At 48.7% G+C, this 22,824-nt stretch overlaps 7 protein-coding genes across 7 annotated transcripts; 4 read left to right on the top strand and 3 right to left on the bottom strand.

The window, feature by feature from the left end:
* Positions 1-58: 58 nt before the first annotated feature.
* K444DRAFT_624411 (uncharacterized protein) lies at positions 59-1,621 on the bottom strand (the record flags this gene model as incomplete). Its single annotated transcript, XM_024882397.1, has 1 exon — positions 59-1,621. One exon carries the CDS (start codon positions 1,619-1,621, stop codon positions 59-61), a length of 1,563 nt encoding a protein of 520 aa, XP_024742770.1.
* An 848-nt stretch (positions 1,622-2,469) lies between these two features.
* On the top strand, positions 2,470-3,342 carry K444DRAFT_155041 (uncharacterized protein). Its single transcript, XM_024870631.1, has 2 exons — positions 2,470-2,838; positions 3,131-3,342. Exons 1-2 carry the CDS (start codon positions 2,569-2,571, stop codon positions 3,245-3,247), a joined length of 387 nt encoding a protein of 128 aa, XP_024742769.1. The 5' UTR covers positions 2,470-2,568; the 3' UTR covers positions 3,248-3,342.
* Positions 3,209-5,565, top strand: K444DRAFT_154997 (general substrate transporter). The gene is made up of 8 exons (XM_024870630.1): positions 3,209-3,642; positions 3,692-3,904; positions 3,953-4,214; positions 4,262-4,599; positions 4,655-4,909; positions 4,969-5,059; positions 5,113-5,252; positions 5,319-5,565. Exons 1-8 carry the CDS (start codon positions 3,438-3,440, stop codon positions 5,459-5,461), a joined length of 1,647 nt encoding a protein of 548 aa, XP_024742768.1. The 5' UTR covers positions 3,209-3,437; the 3' UTR covers positions 5,462-5,565.
* A 941-nt stretch (positions 5,566-6,506) lies between these two features.
* K444DRAFT_639896 (cytochrome P450) lies at positions 6,507-7,944 on the top strand (the record flags this gene model as incomplete). The annotated part of the gene is made up of 5 exons (XM_024884430.1): positions 6,507-6,525; positions 6,586-6,761; positions 6,818-7,081; positions 7,128-7,776; positions 7,832-7,944. The coding sequence occupies 5 exons, from the start codon at positions 6,507-6,509 to the stop codon at positions 7,942-7,944; spliced, it is 1,221 nt and encodes a 406-aa protein (XP_024742767.1).
* Positions 7,945-9,243: 1,299 nt separating this feature from the next.
* Positions 9,244-10,112, bottom strand: K444DRAFT_607273 (uncharacterized protein). Its single transcript, XM_024879142.1, has one exon. It carries the CDS (start codon positions 9,871-9,873, stop codon positions 9,538-9,540), a length of 336 nt encoding a protein of 111 aa, XP_024742766.1. The 5' UTR covers positions 9,874-10,112; the 3' UTR covers positions 9,244-9,537.
* A 242-nt stretch (positions 10,113-10,354) lies between these two features.
* K444DRAFT_580403 (FAD-binding domain-containing protein) lies at positions 10,355-11,914 on the bottom strand (the record flags this gene model as incomplete). The annotated part of the gene is made up of 3 exons (XM_024877702.1): positions 10,355-10,522; positions 10,570-11,734; positions 11,783-11,914. 3 exons carry the CDS (start codon positions 11,912-11,914, stop codon positions 10,401-10,403), a joined length of 1,419 nt encoding a protein of 472 aa, XP_024742765.1. The 3' UTR covers positions 10,355-10,400.
* A 539-nt stretch (positions 11,915-12,453) lies between these two features.
* Positions 12,454-15,245, top strand: K444DRAFT_659137 (HET-domain-containing protein). The gene is made up of 4 exons (XM_024886330.1): positions 12,454-13,045; positions 13,170-13,189; positions 13,241-14,673; positions 14,727-15,245. Exons 1-4 carry the CDS (start codon positions 12,516-12,518, stop codon positions 15,117-15,119), a joined length of 2,376 nt encoding a protein of 791 aa, XP_024742764.1. The 5' UTR covers positions 12,454-12,515; the 3' UTR covers positions 15,120-15,245.
* The last annotated feature ends 7,579 nt before the right edge of the window (positions 15,246-22,824 follow it).

Raw genomic sequence — 22,824 nt, 5'->3', positions numbered from 1 at the left:
GTTAACTCTCCTCATTCTACCTGTTCCTACCATTTACCAAGCTCTACCAATGCCAGTCTTACAATCGCTCTGTCGATGTTACCGCTGAACTCTGTGCTGAACCTCCTTGATCGCTCACTGATTCATTCCCTTCCGCCTCCTTCTCGTTCTCCACTGCAGCCGCCGGCGGTCTCTCAAAAATAACCTTGTGGATCTTGATATTCGCTACATGAACAATCGCTGTCATGTGTCGCAAACTCGGTATGCCAGGAGGGAAGACCAGGTAGAGATTCGACTGCTGAGTCTCATCCGGTCGGAACTTATCATGGTAGCCTTTCTTGCCAGCTACATGCAGTCCTCGGAATATACGCTTGTGAACTTTCCTTGACATCTTGGCAACCACATTCGGGATACCTGTTATCTCACCAAGATCATCGAGAGGCTCATATCCTAGACTGAGATACGAGATCTTCGCCGTATTCAAAAGAGCCATTGCCCCGTATAAAAGGAGGTCCGTAATCCCTTTTGGTGCTCCAGGGGTTGCGATACACGGATCGAGGTGGTACCCTTTGTTCGCACCAAGAATTCGGAGAGCTGCAAATCCGTTCGGCATGCCACTCCGGTCTTGGGTGTAGATATAAGTCATCAGCTCGGGCAAGGCAAACGGATCATAAACGGTAATGTATGCTTGATTTCGATCCTTTAATCCGTTTCGGTGTCCTCGCCATTCTTCATAAACATTGACGAGTTGTTGTTGCAAGCGCGGATTCTTGCCAAGCCGGGGTGTGTAGACTTCGAGCGTGATCCCCTCTTTCTTCGGATCCAAGAGATTCTTTGTTGTCCTTACGATGGACTTTCCAGCAGTTCCTTGCAAGACGGGATTCGTTATGGGGTTGAGGACTCGTTCGGTTGCAAAACACATCGTCGTCCAGTTCTCCTTTCTCGCATACGCGACGAATGTCTGTCCAGCGGCTAGGAAGGCAATTCCTAGCCCTTGCTTCTTCCTGTACTTCTCGAACTCGCACAGGACCTGGGGAAACAGACTAGGGTCGCAGAGCGGATCTCCGCCCACAATGGCGATCTTGTCTTTGACCTTGTAATACAGCGCTGCTTTCCGATCCTCGGTGATGAAGAAGGTATATGATTTATCGAGAATGCCCATGTGAGAGACCCGGCCGTACCGTCCGATCAGCTCTTCGAGTGCCGAGAGTGCTGCAAAGTCATCCAGATCGAAGATATTTCTCGGATTCTTTGGACGAACAATGTCAACAGCATCGAGGTTCAATGCGTCGATCTCGCCTGAGATGACAATCTCTGCTTGTTCCTGGATCGCGGTAGCTGTGACGATTGTGGTGGTCGAGGTTCCATTCTGGGCTGTTGATGCTTTGACAAAGGTCACCCTGTCGACGAGATTCATGGATTCTTCGAGCGATCTCGAGTCTTTGAGCAATCCATCTGCAAGGTCACTCCCCAGCTTCTGCGAGAAAGTTTGTTTGGATATCACAGCTTTGGCAGCTTTAGCGGCTCCATTCGCTGCATTTGCACCAGCTCTCTTCTTTGTAGCATTGGCCTTGTTCTTCTTGCCATTTGTACTCTGCTGCTCGACGGGCAATTGCTCTGTGCTATTGGATGGGTTCGCCATGCTGAACGAAACTTTTCGATGAGAGTTGAGGATGGAAATGAAGAAGAGAAAAACTTTTGGACGGCATTTTGAAGGTACAGTACTTGTCAGGCACGTATTATTATTTCAAAGAGGAGGCTGAGTCCAAGCTGGAAAGACGGAATACTACTTGAGGAAGCTCAGGCCGTCCTAAGCTGTTTCGGCCTCACCTACCACGCAGCTTAGGCCAATACATGCCATGCCGCCTTTCAACCAAATCGGTTGAATACTCATTCCGCAGGAGGAAATGCTGACGATGAGCTCGTACTTCGAGCAGTGCTTACATAGCTTGCGAAGTCATACGCGAACTGACCTACCAGAGTGATGAGATTTGTGCGAGTTGACGTGGTACTGCGCAAACGTCAGCGTAAACGAGGTGGTTGTCTCTGGTGCCTTGGGGAGCAAATTATATCACGTGACCTAAACTACCCGACCTCGGGAATACCGAATTTGCCGTTGCACCAATCCAATGGGGTCTCTGTCCTGGACCTTTAACGGGCCCATCGACCTCACCAACACCTCAGTTTTGAAGATGGAAAAACTCCGGCTCATACATATCACGTGTGAAATGAGAACAAAGGAGGTCTTTATTCCATGCCAAGCCCTCGGCCTCCTTCCGAAGTTCCGAGCCTATTTTGCACGGCTCGGCAGGAATCTGGTGTGAATCCAATAAAAACAACCCCGCCGCTCCATTCTGCTTCGCAGACGGAAAACATTTTTTCTCCTCCATATGATTTCACTATCGCAGGCGAGCGCGATAGCCAAAGTCTTGATCCAGATTAATCTTGCTGTCCTCACCATGCCTCATGCAGAGGCACCACCTTCACCAACAAATGGAGACAGAGAATCAAAGGATGTCTGCTCATGTCCCACCCCTTGTTCTCCAGAATTGGTTGCGATGCTGTTGGAGGTGTCATATCTCTACCTGAATGGCTCCCCGCTCTCCCCGCAGGAAGTTTAGATGTTCGTCAATACTTGTATCCTCGTCTTTAGCGGTCTTTCCCAAAGAGGGCTCTTGCGACGTTTGCCCCTCAGTGGCGGGTGGGGAGTGCTGTGTTCAGGTGTTGGAGTTGGGCAATGTGCCGCAAGACCGCTCTGTCGGTTGCTCTTTTCGGGATGCGGCCCTCGCATGCGCCTTATTGTCCGCATGTGCTCGAAAACTGTTTGTTCGTGGAGTTGGCGTCCAGTTTGCTTGCCAAGTGAGTGTGGCCTGTTCTCGTGTGTTATAACTGCTTGGCTTGGAGGGAGTCCTCGATCCTATATTCTGGCAAACGTGTTGGAGAAGGGCTGCCTCGGAACTTACCCGAAGTTGAGAGGCACTTGGCTGCACGAATTTTAAGAATTATCTTTGATCCCAGTCAAGTTGCCCCGTCTCCAGCGGTCTCGAGCCTCTACTTTCCTGGGACGCGATCTGCAGCGTCAGGATATCCCCTTGCAAAGCCTGTTCTCGTCTCCAAGTGGATCAAACGAGCAAGGGATGACCTCCACTAGCGGCATCCTTTCGGCCACAGATCGATATTCCTCCAACCTATCCTAACTTTTAACTTAATCGGGCCCCCCGGAATAGAGGATTCCACCTTGGCGTGTTGGTTGTGGGATACAGGCTGATGTTCGCTGAATTTATGCGGGGATGACACCCCTGGAGGAATACGAATTAGGAACCCCAGATTCAAACTCTCGGAAGAGGCAATGACTACATACATGTCGCGGCCGTGCTGCGCCTGCAAGGCCAACACTGTTATCTTCATTACCATCTCCGAAAACTCCCAAAAGTTATCGTCGTCGATGAAGATGAAATATGGCAATCTACGCTCATGAGATCGCTCACGGCGATCCGGTGTTGACCCGGATTGTTGACGGGGATAACGTACCTTGGTACAAAAAGAGGAATCTCAGAACGCTCTATTTGTTACTTTTCCCTGCCTGTATGGGAATAGAAATGACCTCCGGATTCGATTCTCAACTGATCAACACATTACAATTCGCTCCTCCTTTCTTGCACTGTAGGTCCGCACGTAGTGGGGCCATTTGAATCGTGTCTAACACTCATAGACTTCGGAAATGGATATAGAGATCCAACTACGCACGAATATTCGATCAAGCCTGCTCTTCTCGGTATCATCGGTGCTTCCTATAGCCTGGGTGGTATCTGCGCAGTTCCACTTGCTCCTAGTGCCAATCAATGGTTTGGAAGACGATGGTCTATCATTACGGGCTCTCTCACCATGATGTGTGGCGGAGTCATACAGGGTTGTGCTCAAAATAGCGAGTGCTCTTGTTTTCTTTTCAATTTGATTGACTGACAAATGGTAGCGGCGATGTATATTGTAGCTCGAATGATATTGGGATTCGGCATCGTCTTCTGTATCGTTTCCGGATCTGCAATGATTGGAGAGCTTGCTTACCCGAAAGAGCGTGCTATCGTGACCTCCTTGTTCAATTCGTCTTACTTTATCGGAGCAGTAGTAGCATCGGCTGTTTCTCTAAAGACAGCTGAGTTGACTACTACCTGGGCATGGCGCATCCCGTCCGTGCTTCAAATATTTCCGTCACTTTTCCAGCTCATTTTCGTCTTGTAAGTCACTCGGACTTCTACTCATAACACCAACTAATACCTGCCAGCATGCTGCCTGAGAGTCCTAGATATCTCATCAGCAAAGATCGAGATGATGAAGCACTTGAAATTCTCGTGAAATATCACGCTGAGGGCGACCGAGATTCTCTCTTTGTTCGTGCTGAGATGGCCCAGATCAGGACCACCATCAAAACTGAGCTGGAGTATGCCAGACAATCTTGGTGGGGCATGCTGAAAACATCCGGCATGCGAAAACGTGTTTACATTGCCGCCATGATTGGATTGTTTACTCAGTGGAGCGGCAATACCTTGCTCAGCTATTATCTTTCTGATATATTAAGTATGATGGGTTGGACCAGCGTTCACGCCAAGACGAGGATCAATAGTAAGTTCTCCAAACTCGCCTTACAGACCCACCCATCTGACTTTGGGCACCCCAGTTTCTCAAAATTGCTGGGCTCTCATCAACGGGACGATTGCTTCACTCATCGTCACGAGATTCCCACGCCGAAGAATGTTTCTCATCAGTCTTGGTGGCATGCTTTTAGTCTACATCGGCCTTACCACGTCGATTGAGCAATTCATGTCCGCCAAGGCTCATGGCAAAGGTGGACGAGCCGCCTCTATTCTAGCCTTGTTCTTCATATTTGCCCATTCTCCAATGTACAACATTGGTAATAACGCTCTCACATACAGTACGTATAGCCTTGCGCGGATGTCTTCAAGGGTAAAGGCTAATTCTATTCTATTCTAGCCTACCTAGTAGAACTCTTCCCATTTGCGGAAAGAGCTCGTGGTATCTCCGTCGAGCAATTCTTCGGGCGTGCTGCCGGATTCTTCTCGACGTAAGTAGTTTCCTCAGAAGTTCTGATGTTCTTGCTCTAATCTGAAATCACAGATACGTGAATCCGATAGCTCTCAAAGCCATAACATGGAAATATTTCGCCGTCTACGTGGGTTGGATTGCAGTAGAAGCTACCTGCGTATACTTCTTCTACCCCGAGACTCATGGAAGAACCCTGGAAGAACTTTCATTCTGTAAGTATTTACTTGGGCGTCTTCGGACGGTTTTCCCTTCTTACGGGTAGCTAACAAGCGCAACAGTGTTCGAAGACAGATCGCTGGCCGATAACGTCGCCCGGGCCGTCGAGAAGCAATTATATTACGACGAGCGGCCTGGAAAGCAGGCAGTCACGCACTTGGAAGAAAGCATTCCCTATAAGCGGTTTTCTCCTCATTCTCCTTAGGAAAACCGCGCTCGCGCTTTCATTGGATGCCGCTTCGTTTCAAGACGGATCTTCAATGAAAAATGGTTTCTCGATCATATCATGTGGGGTAAATGAGTATTTGTCCTTAGGTGCTGGTAAAATGATATTCATGATTCATCTAATGCTATGCCAAATACAATTTGTGCTCTTGGCGTATCACTTTCTGTCCCACTCAATATAACCCCTCTAGCAACATTCCCGGATCTGCTTCTGCACCCAACATCCAAAGACGAAGTCCAACAATTTGCCACGAGATTGAAGCAACCCATGTAATCTCGAAGCATAGCTTTCTCCTTTTCTCCAGGGTCTTCGGGACCTCGGTCGGTAGCTGCGTCCGAACGACTCTATTCGTTTGGTAATGTACGGCATGCATAACAAACCTGGCTCTTGCACATGCATCTAATGATGACAGTGCTTTGTTTCAACTCCCGTCCCCTAGAAACCCTAGTAACTCTGAAATCATCAGCAAGTAATCTCCTGATCGAAGAATTTGCAGGAAGCTTGTTTGATACCTTGGCGCTGACAGCATTTTTGTGATTGAATGGATTGGGCAAATCTCACCACGCATAATAAGAGACCCTGCGCAATTGTAACTCCTTCCCCATAGTTGTAGTTGAGATTGCCAGTGGCGGCTGGTTTATTTCCGTAAGCATACAACTAAATGCCTTCGCTAATGTCCAATAAGGACTTGTTCTGACACATTTTAAGGGAAGCACTTCACATCAGGCGACATTATACGTCCGTAAAGTAAGAATCATCCCTTCTCCGTGGAGAAGTACACCCTCAAGAGAACTTTCCGGGTCAAGAAATTTGCCAAATCAGGTTGCGCATGTAGAGGAGAAAGCACATTGCATCGTGCACCGCAGACCCCTCCATCTCCATGTTCAACGCCTCACGCCGGAATGCCGGACTATAAAGTCCATCACAGATTTCCCCTTTTCTTTCCCTTTCCCATCTCATATCTTTCTTCTAAAACATTATAGTTTCAAAACCGTGGTCTTCGTACCATTAAAATTCAAAAGCCATGTCTGCCTCAACGTGGTGTAAGTCCTTCCCACTCTTTCAAACCTCGATCCGGAAGGCGGGACTGAGTTATCGAGCAGCACCACCTAAGTTCCCGTTTGCTCGCCCTGAAGGAGCGGTTCCAGCTCTCGAGTATGCACGTCTACGAGCCAGTGATCCTGTCTCGCAGGTTGAGCTGTGGGATGGTAGTCTTGCTTGGCTGGTTATTAAGCATAAGGATATGTGCAGCGTGTTGACTGATAATCGACTTTCGAAGGTTTGACCACACTCAACCCCAATTACACAATTGGAAAATCACTGATACCCGAAAAGGAACGAACTCGACCAGGCTTCCCAGAACTTTCTGCCGGTGGGAAGCTCGCTGCGAAGAACAAGCCAACATTCGTAGACATGGACCCGCCTGCTCATATGCAGCAACGAAGCATGGTGGAGTCACTCTTCACCAAAGCGCACATCGATAGCATGCGTCCACAAATCCAGAAGACTGTGGATTCCCTCTTGGATGAGATGATCAAGAGAGGAGGGTCCGAACCAGTTGACCTCGTCGAGAAATTCGCTCTGCCTGTCCCTTCATATGTATTTTCTCTCTTTCCTACTTCAAACTCCTGCTGACATATTCCAGACCATCTACAGCGTTCTCGGCGTGCCTCTCTCCGACCTGCCAACCCTTACCAACTTCGCAGCTATCCGTAGCAACGGCTCAGCAACGGCGACCGAAGCATCAAACGCCAACGATGAACTGCTCAAATACATGGCGGGTCTTGTCGACAAGCGGCTTTCTGCTCCAAAGGAGGATCTCATCAGTCTCCTCGTGAGTGAACAGCTCAAGCCTGGTCATTTGACCAAAGACGACGTTGTGCAAATTGCTTTCTTGCTCCTGGTGGCTGGTAATGCCACGATGGTGAATATGATTAACCTTGGTGTTGTCACAATCCTCCAAAATCCGGACCAACTTGAAGATATGAAGAAAGAGCCCCTGGAGTGGGCTCCAAAGTTTGTGGAAGAGTTGTGTCGGTACCATACTGCGTCAGCACTGGCGACGAAGAGAGTTGCGAAAGAGGATGTGGTGATTGGTGGGAAGGCTATCAAGAAAGGAGAGGGCATTATTGCTGCCACGCAGAGTGGAAATAGAGATGAGGATGTGTTCCTGGATCCTGACGTCTTTGATATGAAGAGAGCAAGAGGAAAGGAAGAAGCGTTGGGGTATGGGTGGGGTGAGCATAGGTGTGTGGCTGAGTGGCTGGCTAGGGCTGAGCTGGAGATAGTGTTTGGTGAGTAGCTCAGGCGTGATCTTGTTATGTTGTATGCTGACACTCGTGCCTATAGCCACGCTGTGGCAGAAGCTTCCAAAGTTGAAGTTGGCGATCCCTTTCGAGAAAGTCAAATATTCGCCACCGACTAAGGATGTTGGTATCATTGACCTCCCTGTTGTATTCTGATGCGCCCTTCTGAGAAACAGCTCGCCACTTGTTACATGAAAAAAATATATAAAAATAAAAATCGAGAAACAAAGGTAATTGGGCATATTTGCAGAATCTAAGTATAACCATAATAAAAGGACTCTCCTCACATCCTCTAACTATATCCTTAAATCTTTCAAAACCATGAACACAGTCACTATGGGGATCTAGAACCTTATATTCACAACTTTGTTCGCTTGAACAAAACTTCATGCCTCTGCTTTTGTCACTCGGTTGTGGGAGTGACATATTATGCTTCAGTTCCACGTCCCGCTCAAAAATAGTATCAAACAACTCCATGTTGTACCGTCGAAATGTCGTTGCGAGCGTCAGAAATAGCTCTGACTTGGCAAGGCTTCACGGCCAATATCAGCCATCAAAACTACAACAGATTCCGGGACAATGCACTTGATACCAATTTGCTGTCTTGAACTCTTTGGGAAAGACACAAGATATCTTACTATCGCAGTAGAAGTTAGGGCCGGTACACATACAGCTATGACTAGTATTGAGTGTGTATGTCCAGAAACTTAACTTTCGCCATGTTTACGACTGGAGAACTCTTAGCAACAGAATTGCTTATTTGGATATATTAAACCCGCTGGAAAGTCGACCCACGTGATTTCAATTTATCACCCGGAGCAACGCTTCAATCAAGGTACTCGACAACTCTGGTTTGTATTGCTTTTCTGGCGATGAGATGATATTCATGCGCCGATCTTACTTCTTGGAGCTGAATATTTTTCATCTGCACAGGATCTTTCAAACTATTTTTTAAGGCTTTGCCACCAATTTCAAAAAGGAAACATTCATCAGATAACGATCGCATTATGTAGCATCAACGCAAGTCTTCAAGACCTGCTGTCAATTGCGGTGATGCTTTCTCTTCGGCGATGCAGGATTACAAGCCATTCGGACCTCATTTGATGCACGGAACCTGGAAGGCCTCAAATCACTCGAGACGTCCAGCATCTGGCAGGACGAGAAGTGATTGCTCAAGGCATTCAGGATATTCGCGGTTGGAAAGCATCTCCTTCGTTGTGCGAAGACAACATGAACCTCGATGATTTGTCTTGCTGTCAAGGAAAGTTTCTTGGGGACCAAGCTAAATGCAAGAAAATGGCAGGTAAATGGCAGCAGGTAAGCACGCAAATAGCAGCAGATAAATGGCATTTGCCCATCGAGTCCCTTTGGGACGAACTGAGGATCAAAGCAAGCAAAACGAATGCATAGAGGGATCGCATTGCAGTATTCTGCATTGTAACCCATTCCTCTATGTGGACAGAAGCAACGATTTCCAACTCCAAACAATCCTCAATGCAACAAAAATGCCAACCAAGTCTATGGTATCTCTCTAACTCATCCAATGCACCGAGAAACAAGGAGACAGCGTGCACTGCGTTGCCGTCTCGTCGTCAAATCTAATGATCGCTCCAAATATCCTGATGCTGCAGATGAAAGGTCGCTGAAATGCTGAACAGAACGATCTCGAACTGGAGTGCCTTCTTCTCGGCCGTTGTGTGCCATCCATTCTATTCATTACCATTCTCCGCCGTATCAGCTCCTTTCTCCTCAAGCACTTCCCAGCTCCGGTGTAGGCATTGCCCTTTTTGCTTTCGTAGAGCCCACGGTTCCTGCAATAGTCCCTAATCCAATTATCCCAGCCGCCGGTGTAGCACCCAGACTCCAGGTCCCTAGCGCAGTCGAAGCAAAAGTCTGTGTGAAGACAACCCACGATACGCTCGTCACGGTCCCAACAGTGTACAAGCTTCCCCACGTCCCAACTGTCGGAGATTGTGATGCAGCCAAGGTTGTAGCAACCCTTCCAGCGGCGACAGCTTGCGGATCTGCTGTTGTGAAAGAGAGAAGAGCGATGAGTGGGAGGAGAAACTGGACGTGGGGTTGCATGGCCGAATTTATCGGCGAGGCACAGGTCTTGGCAGTGGCTGGATGCAGCTGCAAGCCGCCGGGAATAGGGAATATGATGGCTTTTTTTTTGTCGATGCTATTCGGGTGTTGCGGCGTATAAGTTAGAAGAGACTCGTTGGCTGAGGCTGTTCTCAGGACTGGGATGTTTTTGGGGTTTCGAGGGTTCGTTTTGTGCTCAATTGATCGAATTTGAGGTTTCGTGAAGGAGTGGTAGACGGATCTGGTGTTGGAAATCTGGGACGAAAGATCGGAAAGTAGTGTCTCACCTTTAAGATACCTAAGTCTTCATAAATCATAACTTTCAGAACACACCCACCCAGCCCCCTTTTTTAATTGAGTCCTCTGTCTGGTGTCCGAGTCCGGGTTTGATGGTTATTCGGGCCGACCCACATTTCACCAAGATGCTTGCGCGTCTGCTTGAATTGTTCCTCCCATGTCTGAACGAACCATTAACATCTTTCCAGATGTCTTGAATTAAATCTTTTAGTCTACTGTTCTTCATCCAACTATTCGCCAGAAAGCAGGTCCACAAATCGCTTAAAGACATTTCCAGGATCATATTTCTTCTTCAGCTCCACGAGTCTCTCATAATTCACACCATACAAGGCTTTCGGGCTCTTGTGCAAACCTATCAAATGTCAGATCGAACAGGGTGGTTTTCGTGGGATAACATACCGTCATAATTTATGTACGTCCCCACACTACTTCTGGTAGTCTCATCCATTCCCTCCTCGTTCTTTCTTCGTTGGAACTCCTTTGCAAGTTTTTTGTCTACTTTCCTACACCATGCCCAGCAAGCTTCGTCATTCTCCTCTTGGGTCCAAGTGGGCATGAGCTGTATGCTGCCATGTCTCCCACGGAACGGGAATGCGGTTGAGGTCTGTTTTTCCCTCATTGTAGCGTAAGGATTATGCATCTCGCACGCAAATATTGTTTCCAGGGCGTCCGGGATCTTCGTGACCAACTCCTCGAGGTCATCCATGATACTCTGGATGAAAGAGTGATCTAAAGGTACGATGAGACAACCTCCTGCGGTAACCTTTCTCCACTGTCGACCTGGGGCGGATCCATGAGGCATAGTTGCCTGAGAAAATGGAACCATTTGAACCAAATCGACTTTCCGGGGCAACTCCAATAAGGGTGCAAAGTACGTCTTTGCTTCTTCTTCGGAACCGTTATAAAAGACAAGCACGTGAACCTCCAGCTCACCGCTACAAGCAAATATGGCAAAGGCCATTGATGCAGTTCCATCGTTTCCCTCGGAAGTGACTTTATTGGCCATGTCAACCACGCCTTTCAGGTGGCTCGGTTCAAACATCATCATCCCAGTCCAAACCTTAGTGTTTATTTCGTGGGCCTGAAAGACAAATCTGGTTACGATGCCGAAGGCTGAGCCTGCACCCCTTATTGCCCAGAAGAGGTCCTCATTCTCTTTCTTTGAGCATGTCAAGATCCTCCCATCAGCTAGTACAACATCAGCCTCAATCAGATTATCCAGAGCCACCCCGTGAGCACTCGTCAGCCAGCCCAATCCTCCGTTTAAGGTAAAGCCGCCAACACCGACCGAGGGGATGAGACCTCCCACCACAGCAAGGCCGTGCTTTCCTGCAGCCTCATAGACCGACCCCCAGACGGTTGCACCTTCCGTCGTGACCCGCTTGCTAAGTGGGTTAACTGAGACTCCAGTCAATTTCCTGAGATCGACAATCAGTCCATCATCAACCGAGTTGCCGCGGTGATTGTGACCAGCGCCACAAACTGCAAGCTCAATGGAGTTGGCACGAGCAAAGCTAAGAATATTGGAGACATCCTGTGTTGAGACAGGATAGATCACTGCGCCCTAGTAAATATAAGTTTGCGAGCCCCCGTGGAATGGAAATGAACCTACGGCTTTGTGTTCAGCAGCGATATTCCACCTCAGCATACTCTCCTCATATTCAGGCGACCCAGGTGTGAGGATCACCAAATCCGAGAACTTCTCTTTTAATTGAGCGAGTACAGCTGGGAAAAGTCCAGACATCTTGAACTCTGTACGCTCACAGATAAGATAAAGTGTACAGAATTAGGAAGAAGAATTGAGAAACATTTGTATCTCTTTCTTCCCTTCTCTACTAATCAGTCCATCTCACGTCAGCTGCCTTCCTACCCGGAAAGCTCTTGCAGCCAATACTAAGCACGAAATTGGCTACTAAGGACGTGTATTGGTTTGGCAGGTAAGACATCCCTCACATTTTCCATGTACAAACTGAAAAGAAAGCTTGTATGTTGATGTTGACTCCGGCTTTTCAAAGTGTAAGCCCCTTTGTTTAAGCGAGACTTGACGAAATGCTTCCATCAGAGTCGATACAATCATCAATGAAACCCAATCCAATATCATGCTCACAACTCTTCTCTGAGATCGGTGCTGAGAAAGCCTGGCGGACGCTTCAATCGACGAGAGGCCAAGTTTCTCAGCGATACATAGGTGTCGGGATTTGCCGGTCGCCATCTTTCAGCTCCTCAATGTACGCATACAGAGACCCCTCTCTTTGCGACAAGAGCTTTTAACGATGCTTAAGGCTTCCGCCAACACCGAAACAGCCTTTGGCTTTCGCATCAAGCAACTGTAGCTCACGTTCACGATGCCGCACTGTCGCTTCTGCCTCGATATCCCTTTCCGGGACCTTCCCTACGAGAATGAAGAAGGTTTCCCACACCAGCCCACCCTCGATGCGCTGAGAGAATCAGCCAAATCTTGCAAGCTATGCAAGATTATTCTGTGGGCAGCAGGCTGTTACCTAACATCTCCCGGTGGAATTGTCATGTCCAAGCCATCTGAGGAGCTGCCAGATGGCCGCAAGTTCATGACACAAGTGTTTGAAGGGATGTACGATACTATGGGCGTCATGCGCGGTTTCTCCAATGGTGCAGTAGTAATGAATACGGGAAGCGCGCAGGCGGAATTGGGTGAGCCACGGTCGGTAGATCTGGATGCTCGGTTTCCACAGGGAAGCAATGTGAGACCATGGCTTTACGGAAACTGGTACAGGTCGCCCTACCGTGACAGACATCCACTCTTGGTTGGTTTGGGTATTAGATTGGGTAAAGGGGCAATGTTGGGTGAAGCGGAAGGGAATAGTGAGACAGATGTCTTTATCAAGGGGACGTATTTGTAAGTTCCCTTTCTTTTATTGGAGCGCAATCAGATTTATCTATCTCTAAGGATACACCTCAAGCGATTTATTTCTTCAATAATTGTCTTATTCTCTACTTTCCAATGTGCTGACTTACAGAAGGAGGATTCGCACGGATGAGGGTGAGTATTCATGGCAAAATTGATAGTGGCATCAATGACACACTCGTCCAGAATCAGAATTTTCTGCCATTGTCCCTGGGCGACTTCGAACTGATTTTCAGGGCTCTGAGATAGCCTTTCAACGAGTCCACAAATGGGTAGAAGAGTGCGACCGAGGCCATGACTGCGACAAAAATCACTCTTGTGACAAGAACAGAGATTCGCCAATTGTTCCGACTCGACTGCTAGAGGTAAGTGGATCAGGGGAGACAATCAGAGTCGTTCAGCTCGGAGAGCAACGAAGCCACTACTTGGCTCTAAGCCATTCTTGGGGTCTCTCGCATCGAATCACAACAACAAAATGGAACATCGTAAAGCATCGCGAAGGCATTACTGTCGCCCAGCTACCCCCAACTTTCAGGGAGGCAGTGCTCATTGCCCGTAAATTGGACATCAGCTACTTGTGGATCGACTCCCTGTGTATCATTCAGGATGACTTCTCAGATTGGGAAGTTGAAGCGTCCAGAATGGGAAACGTCTACGCTCACGCCTATCTCACAATCTCTGCACTGAGCTCAGCTGACGACGCTTCTGGCTGCTTTAGAAACGGGCGTGATATCAAATTCGCCTCGACTCACAACCCACGTATTTCATGCGATTCGTGGACCACCGGATTCACAGCTATCCCTCTAGCAGCAGGTCTAATCATAGACGGAAGGGATAACGCGGTCGAGATCCGGCGGTTTCGAGAAATGGCTATGCAGGGAGACCCAAAATCTCGCCTTTACGTAACGTGTGAATGGATGCCTCCGTCTTTGAAAGACGATCCAAAATACTATCTCGTAGGCCGGTTCGGCCGCAAAGTCGACCCATTCGAGCATGAACCGCTCAACAAGCGGGCATGGACACTGCAGGAGCGCTTATTATCACCGCGGACTCTTCACTACGGTTCACAGGAGATGTATTGGGAGTGCCAGTACTGCGTGCTCTGCGAAGACGGTGCTCTCATGACGAGGGAATTCCCCACCATGGAAAAGGTGGTGGCATCACGATATCCTAGTGGAGGAGACGAATCTCGTCACGATATTTGGCACAAACTAGTGCAGGAGTATACGGGTCGTCACCTCACGAGAGACCAAGACAAGCTGCCAGCACTATCAGGGTTGGCGAACTTGATGGCGTCGAAAACTGGAGACCGCTATATAGCGGGACTTTGGGGAAACAATATTATCAAAGATCTCTACTGGTCGGTCGAGATCAACGAGCCTTCGCATCACTGCGATGATTCAGAACACGACGCCACGATGCCGCCAGCAACAAAGGCAATCGTGAAACGCCCTGCCCAGTATCGCGCTCCGTCGTGGTCCTGGGCTGCTCTCGATGGGAAAATAGAGTACAGTCATTTAAACGAGAAGGGCATTCAAGCACGCTGTCTTGATATCCAGGTCCCACCTGCAGGGAAGGATAAATTCGGCAGAGTGCAACTCGGATGGATGATAATCGAGGTGAACCTGCAAATTTCTGTATAGTGACCCGGGTAAGAAACTAACAGATTCAGGGCCCATTGTATCTCCTTCATCAGGTTGAATGGGAGAAGGAGAGGTACAAACGGGTGTTCAAATTCACTATTTCCGTCGAATTTCAAAGTGGCACAGGAACGAAGAAGTTTGGAAGTGGTCACGCCAAATTTGACGACGAGGCGTGCTTTCCTAGTTTTGCCCTGATGTTGGATAACGAACATGCGCTCATCTTAAGGGCGAATGGCATGAGAACGTTCACGAGGATCGGAACTGTGAGTTTGGTTAGAATGAGTGAGGTCAATGATCCATCGACGAGCGCTGGTCTGGTTATGCAAGGCAAAAATGAGAGCGAGAAACTGGGGTGGTCTGTGGAGGATGAGCAGGCTGCTGAGATAGCGGACGGGTCACCGCAGATTGTTACTCTCTTCTAGGGTTCATTCTGCCAAGGTAAGCTCCGTGTGGTGATTCTGGATGATCTCTCAGCCTTTTTTTTTTGTTCGTGTCCCTTTAAGTCTGATCCTCGTTCAGCTTTCCCAATTCAGTCTTCAGTAAGGTCTTGGAGAAGACTATGAAAGTCTATACTCGTATTATTTTTCCATACTACAGCATCCCATAAAGTACACTTCTAAACGAAAGGAAGGTAAGGAGTGGGGACATAGTAGACTGCTCGTCAATCTGGATGTCTTGATTTCATAGTTTATGGCCTAAATGAGCCTCACGAAGTTCAATGAATCTGAATATCCGGTTTCTCTCTCGATCACTCTCGTGCTACCGGCGATCGGCTTGTGCCACAGCGTAGCAGGGGTTGTGGCATTCCAGGGGCTGAAGTCCAGTCCACTGAAGCCTGACTTGTACTAACCCCTGTAAAAGACACTGTCGTGTGACAACACAAATGGGTGCTCCCATCCACAATCCACTCCAGGACGATACACTTGAGAAAAGCCAGCAGATAGCCAGAATGGCCAAAATGAGAAAGCTTACTACGCGGATCCTTGGCTTGGTGAATCTACTACTGATGGCGACCTCACCATCGATTTCATGAATTCTCTACGCAGCATTTTCTTAGAGAAGGGTGAAAGAGAGCAGATTTTCACACACAAGATGAAAAACAACTCAGCAGAACTGCTGGAGTTGAGTGAGCAAGAGAAAGCGGCTTGTGTGGTGGTTTACAAACTTTTCCGTCAACCTTATTTCTCGAGAACCTAGACTATTTAAGAGCAAGTTGTACCGAACAATAACAAAAATTTCATCTGCGGCGACAGAACACTTGTCTTCTGGATTGCAGCTCTGCACGCTTACTGCTTTGACTTGGACTGGAATTACTTGCGATTGCTCCATGGCGTACAATCGGACGAAGTTACCGACTTCTCCCCGTTCTCACCGGATACATAGCTCTTGAAGACTGCTGTGATCAAGGACATGCATAGCGCTTGGTTTGACAGGTCCAGATTATTCAAAACCCCCCAAAGCACTGTATGCGGACCTCATGGTTGAATGGGTTGGTTATTACAGGTGCTTTGATATAGTATATGCTTCCCAATGGAGGCTGCCAGGCTCTGGAGGGCTATCCGGACTCGCAATGTGGGTTCCTGATGTAGGGTACCCGGTCTCCTTGTGTCTCCTTGTCTCTGGTCAGAAGTGTACATTTCAAATACGCGAACACTACCTCCGCAAAGAGTTTCTCGTTCCCCCAACAGCAGAAAACCGGATGAATGGTGAAATAATTGAGAGTGTTGGAGGAGAAGAGGAAATTGCGAGGAAGGTCACATCTGATATTTTCTAGAAATGGCCTGATGAGCCAAGCACCATGCCAGAAGGCGCGAGCGAGCCCGGGCGCTTTTTCTTGTCTGAACATAAGGAAGGACCGACTCGGTCGGAGCATCGAAGAAAGAATGGTACTTGCTTTCAGATTAAATTTCGTCGTCATAGCCAAGTGCTCGGAGCCCTTTCGCCTAACCCTGACTCGCCCCTATTTCGAGAACTCGCCCCATATTACTGTGCGCACTATCTATTAGTGGCAAGCAAATCAACCGTACGATATAGAACGAGGCGTTCTTCCTGTGAGCAAGGAATCCCTTTCATAAGGCCCATAATCCGGTATGGGAAGCTCCGGTCATGACAACTGGAGGCGAACTTGCACCACAAAAAGTCAAAATCTCAGACGAAAACTTAAACCTTGAAATTAAAACTGCCATTTAGCACCAAATTCAGCGAGTTAGCTGAACTTTCCTGCGGTCTGTCAAGTTTTGATCCCACGATTTAAGGCTATTGACATCTTGTACCAGAACCCAAACCTTAGGTTGGACGGGAATCATATGCCATCTCCCCTACAGTCTCACTATATGTAATTCAACTCGAATATGAAGTTTTTAGCTGAAAATTTAGATGTGCAAAGACTGAATTCCTTTCATATGATATTTCACATAACATTTCATATCTAGAGCATTCCCTGATACTTTTTGTTCACTATGAAGCCGGACTTCTGAAATTGATCGTCTTGAAAAGAGTTCGAAAGTTCCTGTCTGTTGGTTGAGTTATGGTCGAGGCAAAAGATGAACCCTGGGGAGTCAAGACGGCTTTACGCTGGTCACTTCACATTATCTACATACACGCACCTAGAAAGCCAGCGAAGGAGTCCGAAGATACCAATGTTCCCCTGTACCGAATATACCACAGATATTCCGAAGTCTGAAACTGTTCAAGGCAATCATGGCCGCATATTCATTTGATGATAGATCCGAAGGGGTTGTCTACCAGGTGGAACCATTGAATGAGCGCTTGTTAAACTCTTTTACTTAAACCTCCGATTCGGAGAACGAGGTACATGAAACGTAAATACCTTGTCATTCTGGCGATATCAGCCTTGTTTTCCCTCGCCAACATCGCCATCAGCGCCGCAGTAGGCATCTCCAAAAAACAAAGCTCGAATCCGGCGCCGCACCCAGGCCTCGCAGCCTCCGACCTCTCCGTCAAGAACGTCAAACAATGGAATATGCAACTCGTCTACCAAGACCTCACCTCGAGCGCCATCAACTACCGCATCTCTACCAACACAACTACTCCGCCGCCCAAGTCATCACTCTCAGCTATGTGCTAACTCAGAATATACCCTTGGCAGCAACCAGCTTCGAAAGCCCCGACAGCACAACCTTCCCTCCCGTCTTCTATATTCTCAACAGCCAAATCGTATTGGCGAACCTGACCTGTCAAGTCTTAACACCCACCAGCTGCTCTACCTTCACCAACACCGGATCTCAAACACCCTCCAAGCCCGGTTGCAGAAGACTCCTCTATTGCAGCCGTATTCCTCAGATTTAGAGTAAAAAAGGCTTTCGAATCTTCTACCGTAACACCAACCACGAAGTCACCGAACTAGCTTTAATAAACGGGACAGAACAAGATGTAGTGATAGCTTCTGCAGCTGTACAAGGCAGCAGTCTCGCAGTCGTAACCTTCAACGCTCCGGGGTACATACAAGTGGTCTACATGGACGCAAAGCAAACACAATCTTCACTGTTGAGGACATCAACGGGAACTGGCTACTACGTGCGTTTCCCCCCGTTTACTATATGATTGTACAAACCCAACTGACCAATTCAGCAACGCTTATAACAGCCCTCTAATCCTCCCACCAACCACCTCTCTAACCCTCTCCTGGGCCTTCATCCCCGACTTTTTCTACCTCTCCTTCACAACGACTCTCTCCACCATCTCGCAATTCACCGCTCACAACTTATCCCGATCTAGTTTCCCGGCCGCTATATCGTCGAACGCAACGGGAAGGACGAGCCCTGGATGGGCGAATACACCGCAGTCGAACGAAGTCTCGGGGGTAAATGGGGCGTGGACGAAAGGAATGGGTCCTGGTGCTTCGGTGGTAAGCACGGGGTGGAGCGATCAGGTTAGGTTTTCCCAGCAGGAAGGTTGGAGGGGAGGGGAAGGGGGAGATAGTGCAGAGTTCGCTCAATTCATCAAGTGGGATCTGGCAGCCTGTTGTGAGGATCTGAATATGAAGGAAGTATGGGCGGTCAGGTCGATTGTGCGGATTAGAGTTTGTTGTGTTCCCACGGGGCCTCGGTTGCGGGGTTTGAAAAAGGGGGTGATTACTCTTTCCCGGCGTTCAGTGTCTTTTTTTTTGTGCATCTGAATTCCACCTCCTTCAACACGAAGCCAGACACGAACTGTAAAAAAGGGGCAAAGCAAATATCGCATTTCAACTAACTCGATTGAACAATCATTACTCTTACTCCGCACGTGTATCTGAGACGTCGCGATGCACGCACCCGACGGCATCCCGCATCTCTCTCTCTCTCTCTCTTGCACGCCCCAAAAATCCTTCCTGCCTTCCTTCCGCATAGCCACAGCCACCAAACCACCCTCTCTCACACACGCAAGCAGAGAAAAAAAGACACAGTGTACAGTATATTCTCACGGGGAAATGCAAAGCATGCATGTACATGCCCGAGACATACTCTACATGGATCGGGGGGAGTTTTCGGTTTTTTCTTCATCTCATTCGCGACGCCCGAGTTTTTGCTTTGCAGTCGAGCCAACCAGCCGGCCGACGGAGGTTTGCGGCCTTCTCTTCTTCCCCTGTTTCGGCAGATGCCGCGTTTTGAAAAACCACCCCCAATGGGCCGTTTCTTGATACGGAACAAACAAAACGTCTTTTTTTCTTGACCTCAAATGGGAGTGACGACGAGATTGCAGTTATTAAGCGAACACACACACGCAGAGAGATGAGACTTAACTTGGCGGGTAGGTAGGGTTCGCGTGGTGGCATTCCTGTTTTTTTTTTTTTTTTGGCGTCGCACCCCCCACTCAACTTGAAAGAGTTGGGCTGAAGCTGGGGCCAACGTTTTTGTATCCAGGGAAGACTTGCCGCCCGTTGGCTTGCATCTCAACTCTTCCATCGATCGCCGGATGGGATTCTCTTATGCACTAACTGTTCGGTTGACTGCTTATCGAATCCACTTCTCGAATCTCGAACGGAGATTTTGGAGAGGAGGAAAAAAGCAAAAAGTGAGAAGCATGTAAGGTAATCATGCAAGGACCCGAAGACGGGCGAAAGAAAGGTGATGCTGATGCCTTTGAGTGTCCTCGGAATTTTGGAAGTGTGGAATGCAGTGATAGAAATCCCAATCCAGTACGGATCCGATGATGTATGTTTAATGCTTTAAATCATGATGTGCATTTGAATACAAGCAGCACTTGACTTGGGACCTCGCTTCGCAACCGAGCCCCTCCTGATGCCCCCCTTTTCCCACCACATGATCAAACCCAGAGTGCTTCCTCGCGAGCTCGCTCTCCATTCTGGCTTCCCTGGTTCCCTCTCGAGAGCAGAGATGAGATCTTGGTGTCTTAGACATGAATCTTTACTTCCGATTCTAACTACCGAGTCCACCCTCCCTATCTCAATCTAAAATAGTCAGGCTTCACCTCCGACTACCTTAAAGCTGCTAAACGGCTTCTCTTGGCATCTCGCCAATCGAATTCCCATCTCCAGATCTCCATGGAGCAATTTAAGTTAACAACAGCCGAGACAGGTGACAGCGTCGTGTATCCCAAGCCCAGAGTCCTGGGCTGTTCCCACCTTTTGAAATTCTGGGTGTACGACTTGGTGCGACAACCGGTAGTCATGCTCCTGACGTGGAAAAGAATCTCACTGGGCAGGAGAGCGAGATTCCTTCCCTCCGACTTATTTAGGTCGGTTGCCCTAAGGATACGGTCTTCTAGCCCTTGGAACCGTTGATTCCAGAACCAGATTTCGATGGAAGTGGCCACCACCTCACCGTCGGAATGTATTTGAGATCGAGTTTCTGGGAGCAACATCAGTGGACAGTAAATTTTGATTTCTCCGACTTGTTTAGGTGAGCAGCATGCCATGCACCAAGAGCCTCCAAGTGGAGGCTTCTAGGCACTTGGAACCGAATAGAAACACTGACTTCAGAAACAGAGAATGAGATCGATGGAAGGACCCACCAACTACGGTACTCACCGAGAATAAAAGGGGTTTGGATCGGGCTGCGCGAGTTCGCTAGTCCGTCTCGTCAACTGAGCTGACCTTTCGTTCAAAACAGAGTAATATTCTAGAAAACAGAGGGAATATGGTAGGGTACAAGGACCCGCAGCTTGATCTTGTTCTGATTCGAGGAGTGTGAGATGAGATAAGCTGGCTGACAGGTAACTTCTGTCGAGGATTGCATCGAGCCAGAGTCAGCATTCAAAGAGAAAGAAAATTCGAGTTACCTGAGAGAGAATTGCGTTGAATTCTGAAGTGAGATGAGACATTTTGATGGAGTATTGAATGGACGAATGAGGAAGGATGTTATGGATTGCGGTTGAAAAGGGGGGGTGATCTTCGCTGAAAGAGGTTAACGGTCCTTTTCGTCTGTGAGCTAACTCTTAGCAGAGCTTTCAAGAATAAGAGTTAGTTTGAGGGAGCTGAGCTCCGACTAATTTTAAAACTAGGAAATATTCTAGAAGATTTTTTTAACGAATGACGACTTCGAGATCGGGGCAGAGTAAAGCGGCAAACGATGGATGCAGCCTGCTGTTTGGTCGCAGAAAGTCTTGCTTTCATTTCAATCTACTTGCTGAGATGCTTCGATATTAGGCTAGGTAATATTCTGGGAAGATGGTGTGCATGCGGGACTGGATAGGAGGCAACCAGACGTCTTCGAGAGGTACAGCATTGTTGTCCTCTCATAGATTTAGCAGTGTTCTGGAAGGTGGTTTTGATAGAGATGGGAGTGGACAGGATGTGTTCCGAGGTTTATGAGAGATGGAGCATGTGTTGTGCAGCGCGGCTGATAGTGCGACTTTTTGCAGTCCTCCAGCTCAGCCCCTGCTTGTACTGTACAGTACTGTGAACCGAGCGTCGACAAATGAGGACGTGCAAATAGAGTTTCAAACCAGCGCTTCAGGATGTTGGGGGTCAAATCAAGGGACGGAGTTCGGAAATGCATCGAAAGACTTCTTTCGGCCCTTTCCCAACGTTTTGAATACATAGCCTCCACGGCCAGAGCCAAACAGCATTGCAGATAGACCTCGCTATCGTGGGGATGCCCCTGATTTAACGGAGTCAAAGGCGAGCCGTTCACTGCAAGCCGTACCCCTTCCAATGATACAAGGGCAGAAATGAGAGCAGAAACAGCGTTTCACATGGAGATGGTAACCTTCCTGGACCTCGCTGCTCGGTAACGAATCAAGAAGGTGTCACTCTAGAGCAGACTCAGGGCTGAAGTTCCGGATCGCGCAAGCTGTCAGCAGCCCACAACAACGTCCCGAGGGCCAAAGTCTCCGAGATAGACTCGACGAATGGAATGAGGAAGACGCGAATCAAATTCCCGGCGCCTTCACACTGGGACGCGCCGATGACTTGGTGGGGGCTTGACGCCAGAATTCCATAATTTCAGGTCTCATTTCGAATCAGGCAGGCTGGCCAACAGCGGCGGATCCTCCATCCACATCAGAAAATAGGCCGAAAGATATAGGATGATCCCTACTTGCTCGCGAACGAGCAGGACAGCGCACTACTCATTGAGGGCTGAATGGCTTCATGCTGTCTGCGAAGTGTCAACATCACGGCTGATACATATCTGGACGAACAAGATCAGAGGATGCCGCCTCTGTGGTTGCCCCTTTCTTTTTGGTCGGACACTCCGTCACGACTCACGCCGGCCGCCTCTGGCTCGTCCAGACTTCGGTAAAGGTACATACTGTACATGCCTCGGGGCTCGCCTCCCACGGCTGATCTGTGATGCTCCTCCGTATGCTGATCCGTGCTGATCCTTCTAGAAGGGCGCTAGAAGGTCAGCTCAGACCCATGGCGAGCCAAGGCTGGCTGCAGCGACCGCGGGTTTTGGCAGCTGATCGGGGCAGCAGCGCCCATTTATTGGCGTAGCCGATTTCCCGGATTTCTGCTGGCGGCTGGTCGTGCCAAGGACGAGGGGGGGATGGGCGGCTCTGGGGCTAGCCTGTTTCTGCAGCGTTCCCCAGCATGCGGTGATTGGAAGCAGCCAAGTGGCCAAGCAGCCAGAGTGGAGCGCTGCACCCGGAGTGGGATGGTCTGACCGGCATGGAGGGGGCCACCGCGAGCGTGGGCTTGGGCTGTGCCGAAACATGGCCAGTGTT

This window comes from Hyaloscypha bicolor (genome assembly GCF_002865645.1).
Source record: "Hyaloscypha bicolor E unplaced genomic scaffold K444scaffold_15, whole genome shotgun sequence".
Lineage (NCBI taxonomy): Eukaryota > Fungi > Ascomycota > Leotiomycetes > Helotiales > Hyaloscyphaceae > Hyaloscypha > Hyaloscypha bicolor.
The sequence above is the reverse complement of the archived record's forward strand: the minus strand, read 5'-3'. Positions and strand labels throughout refer to the sequence as shown.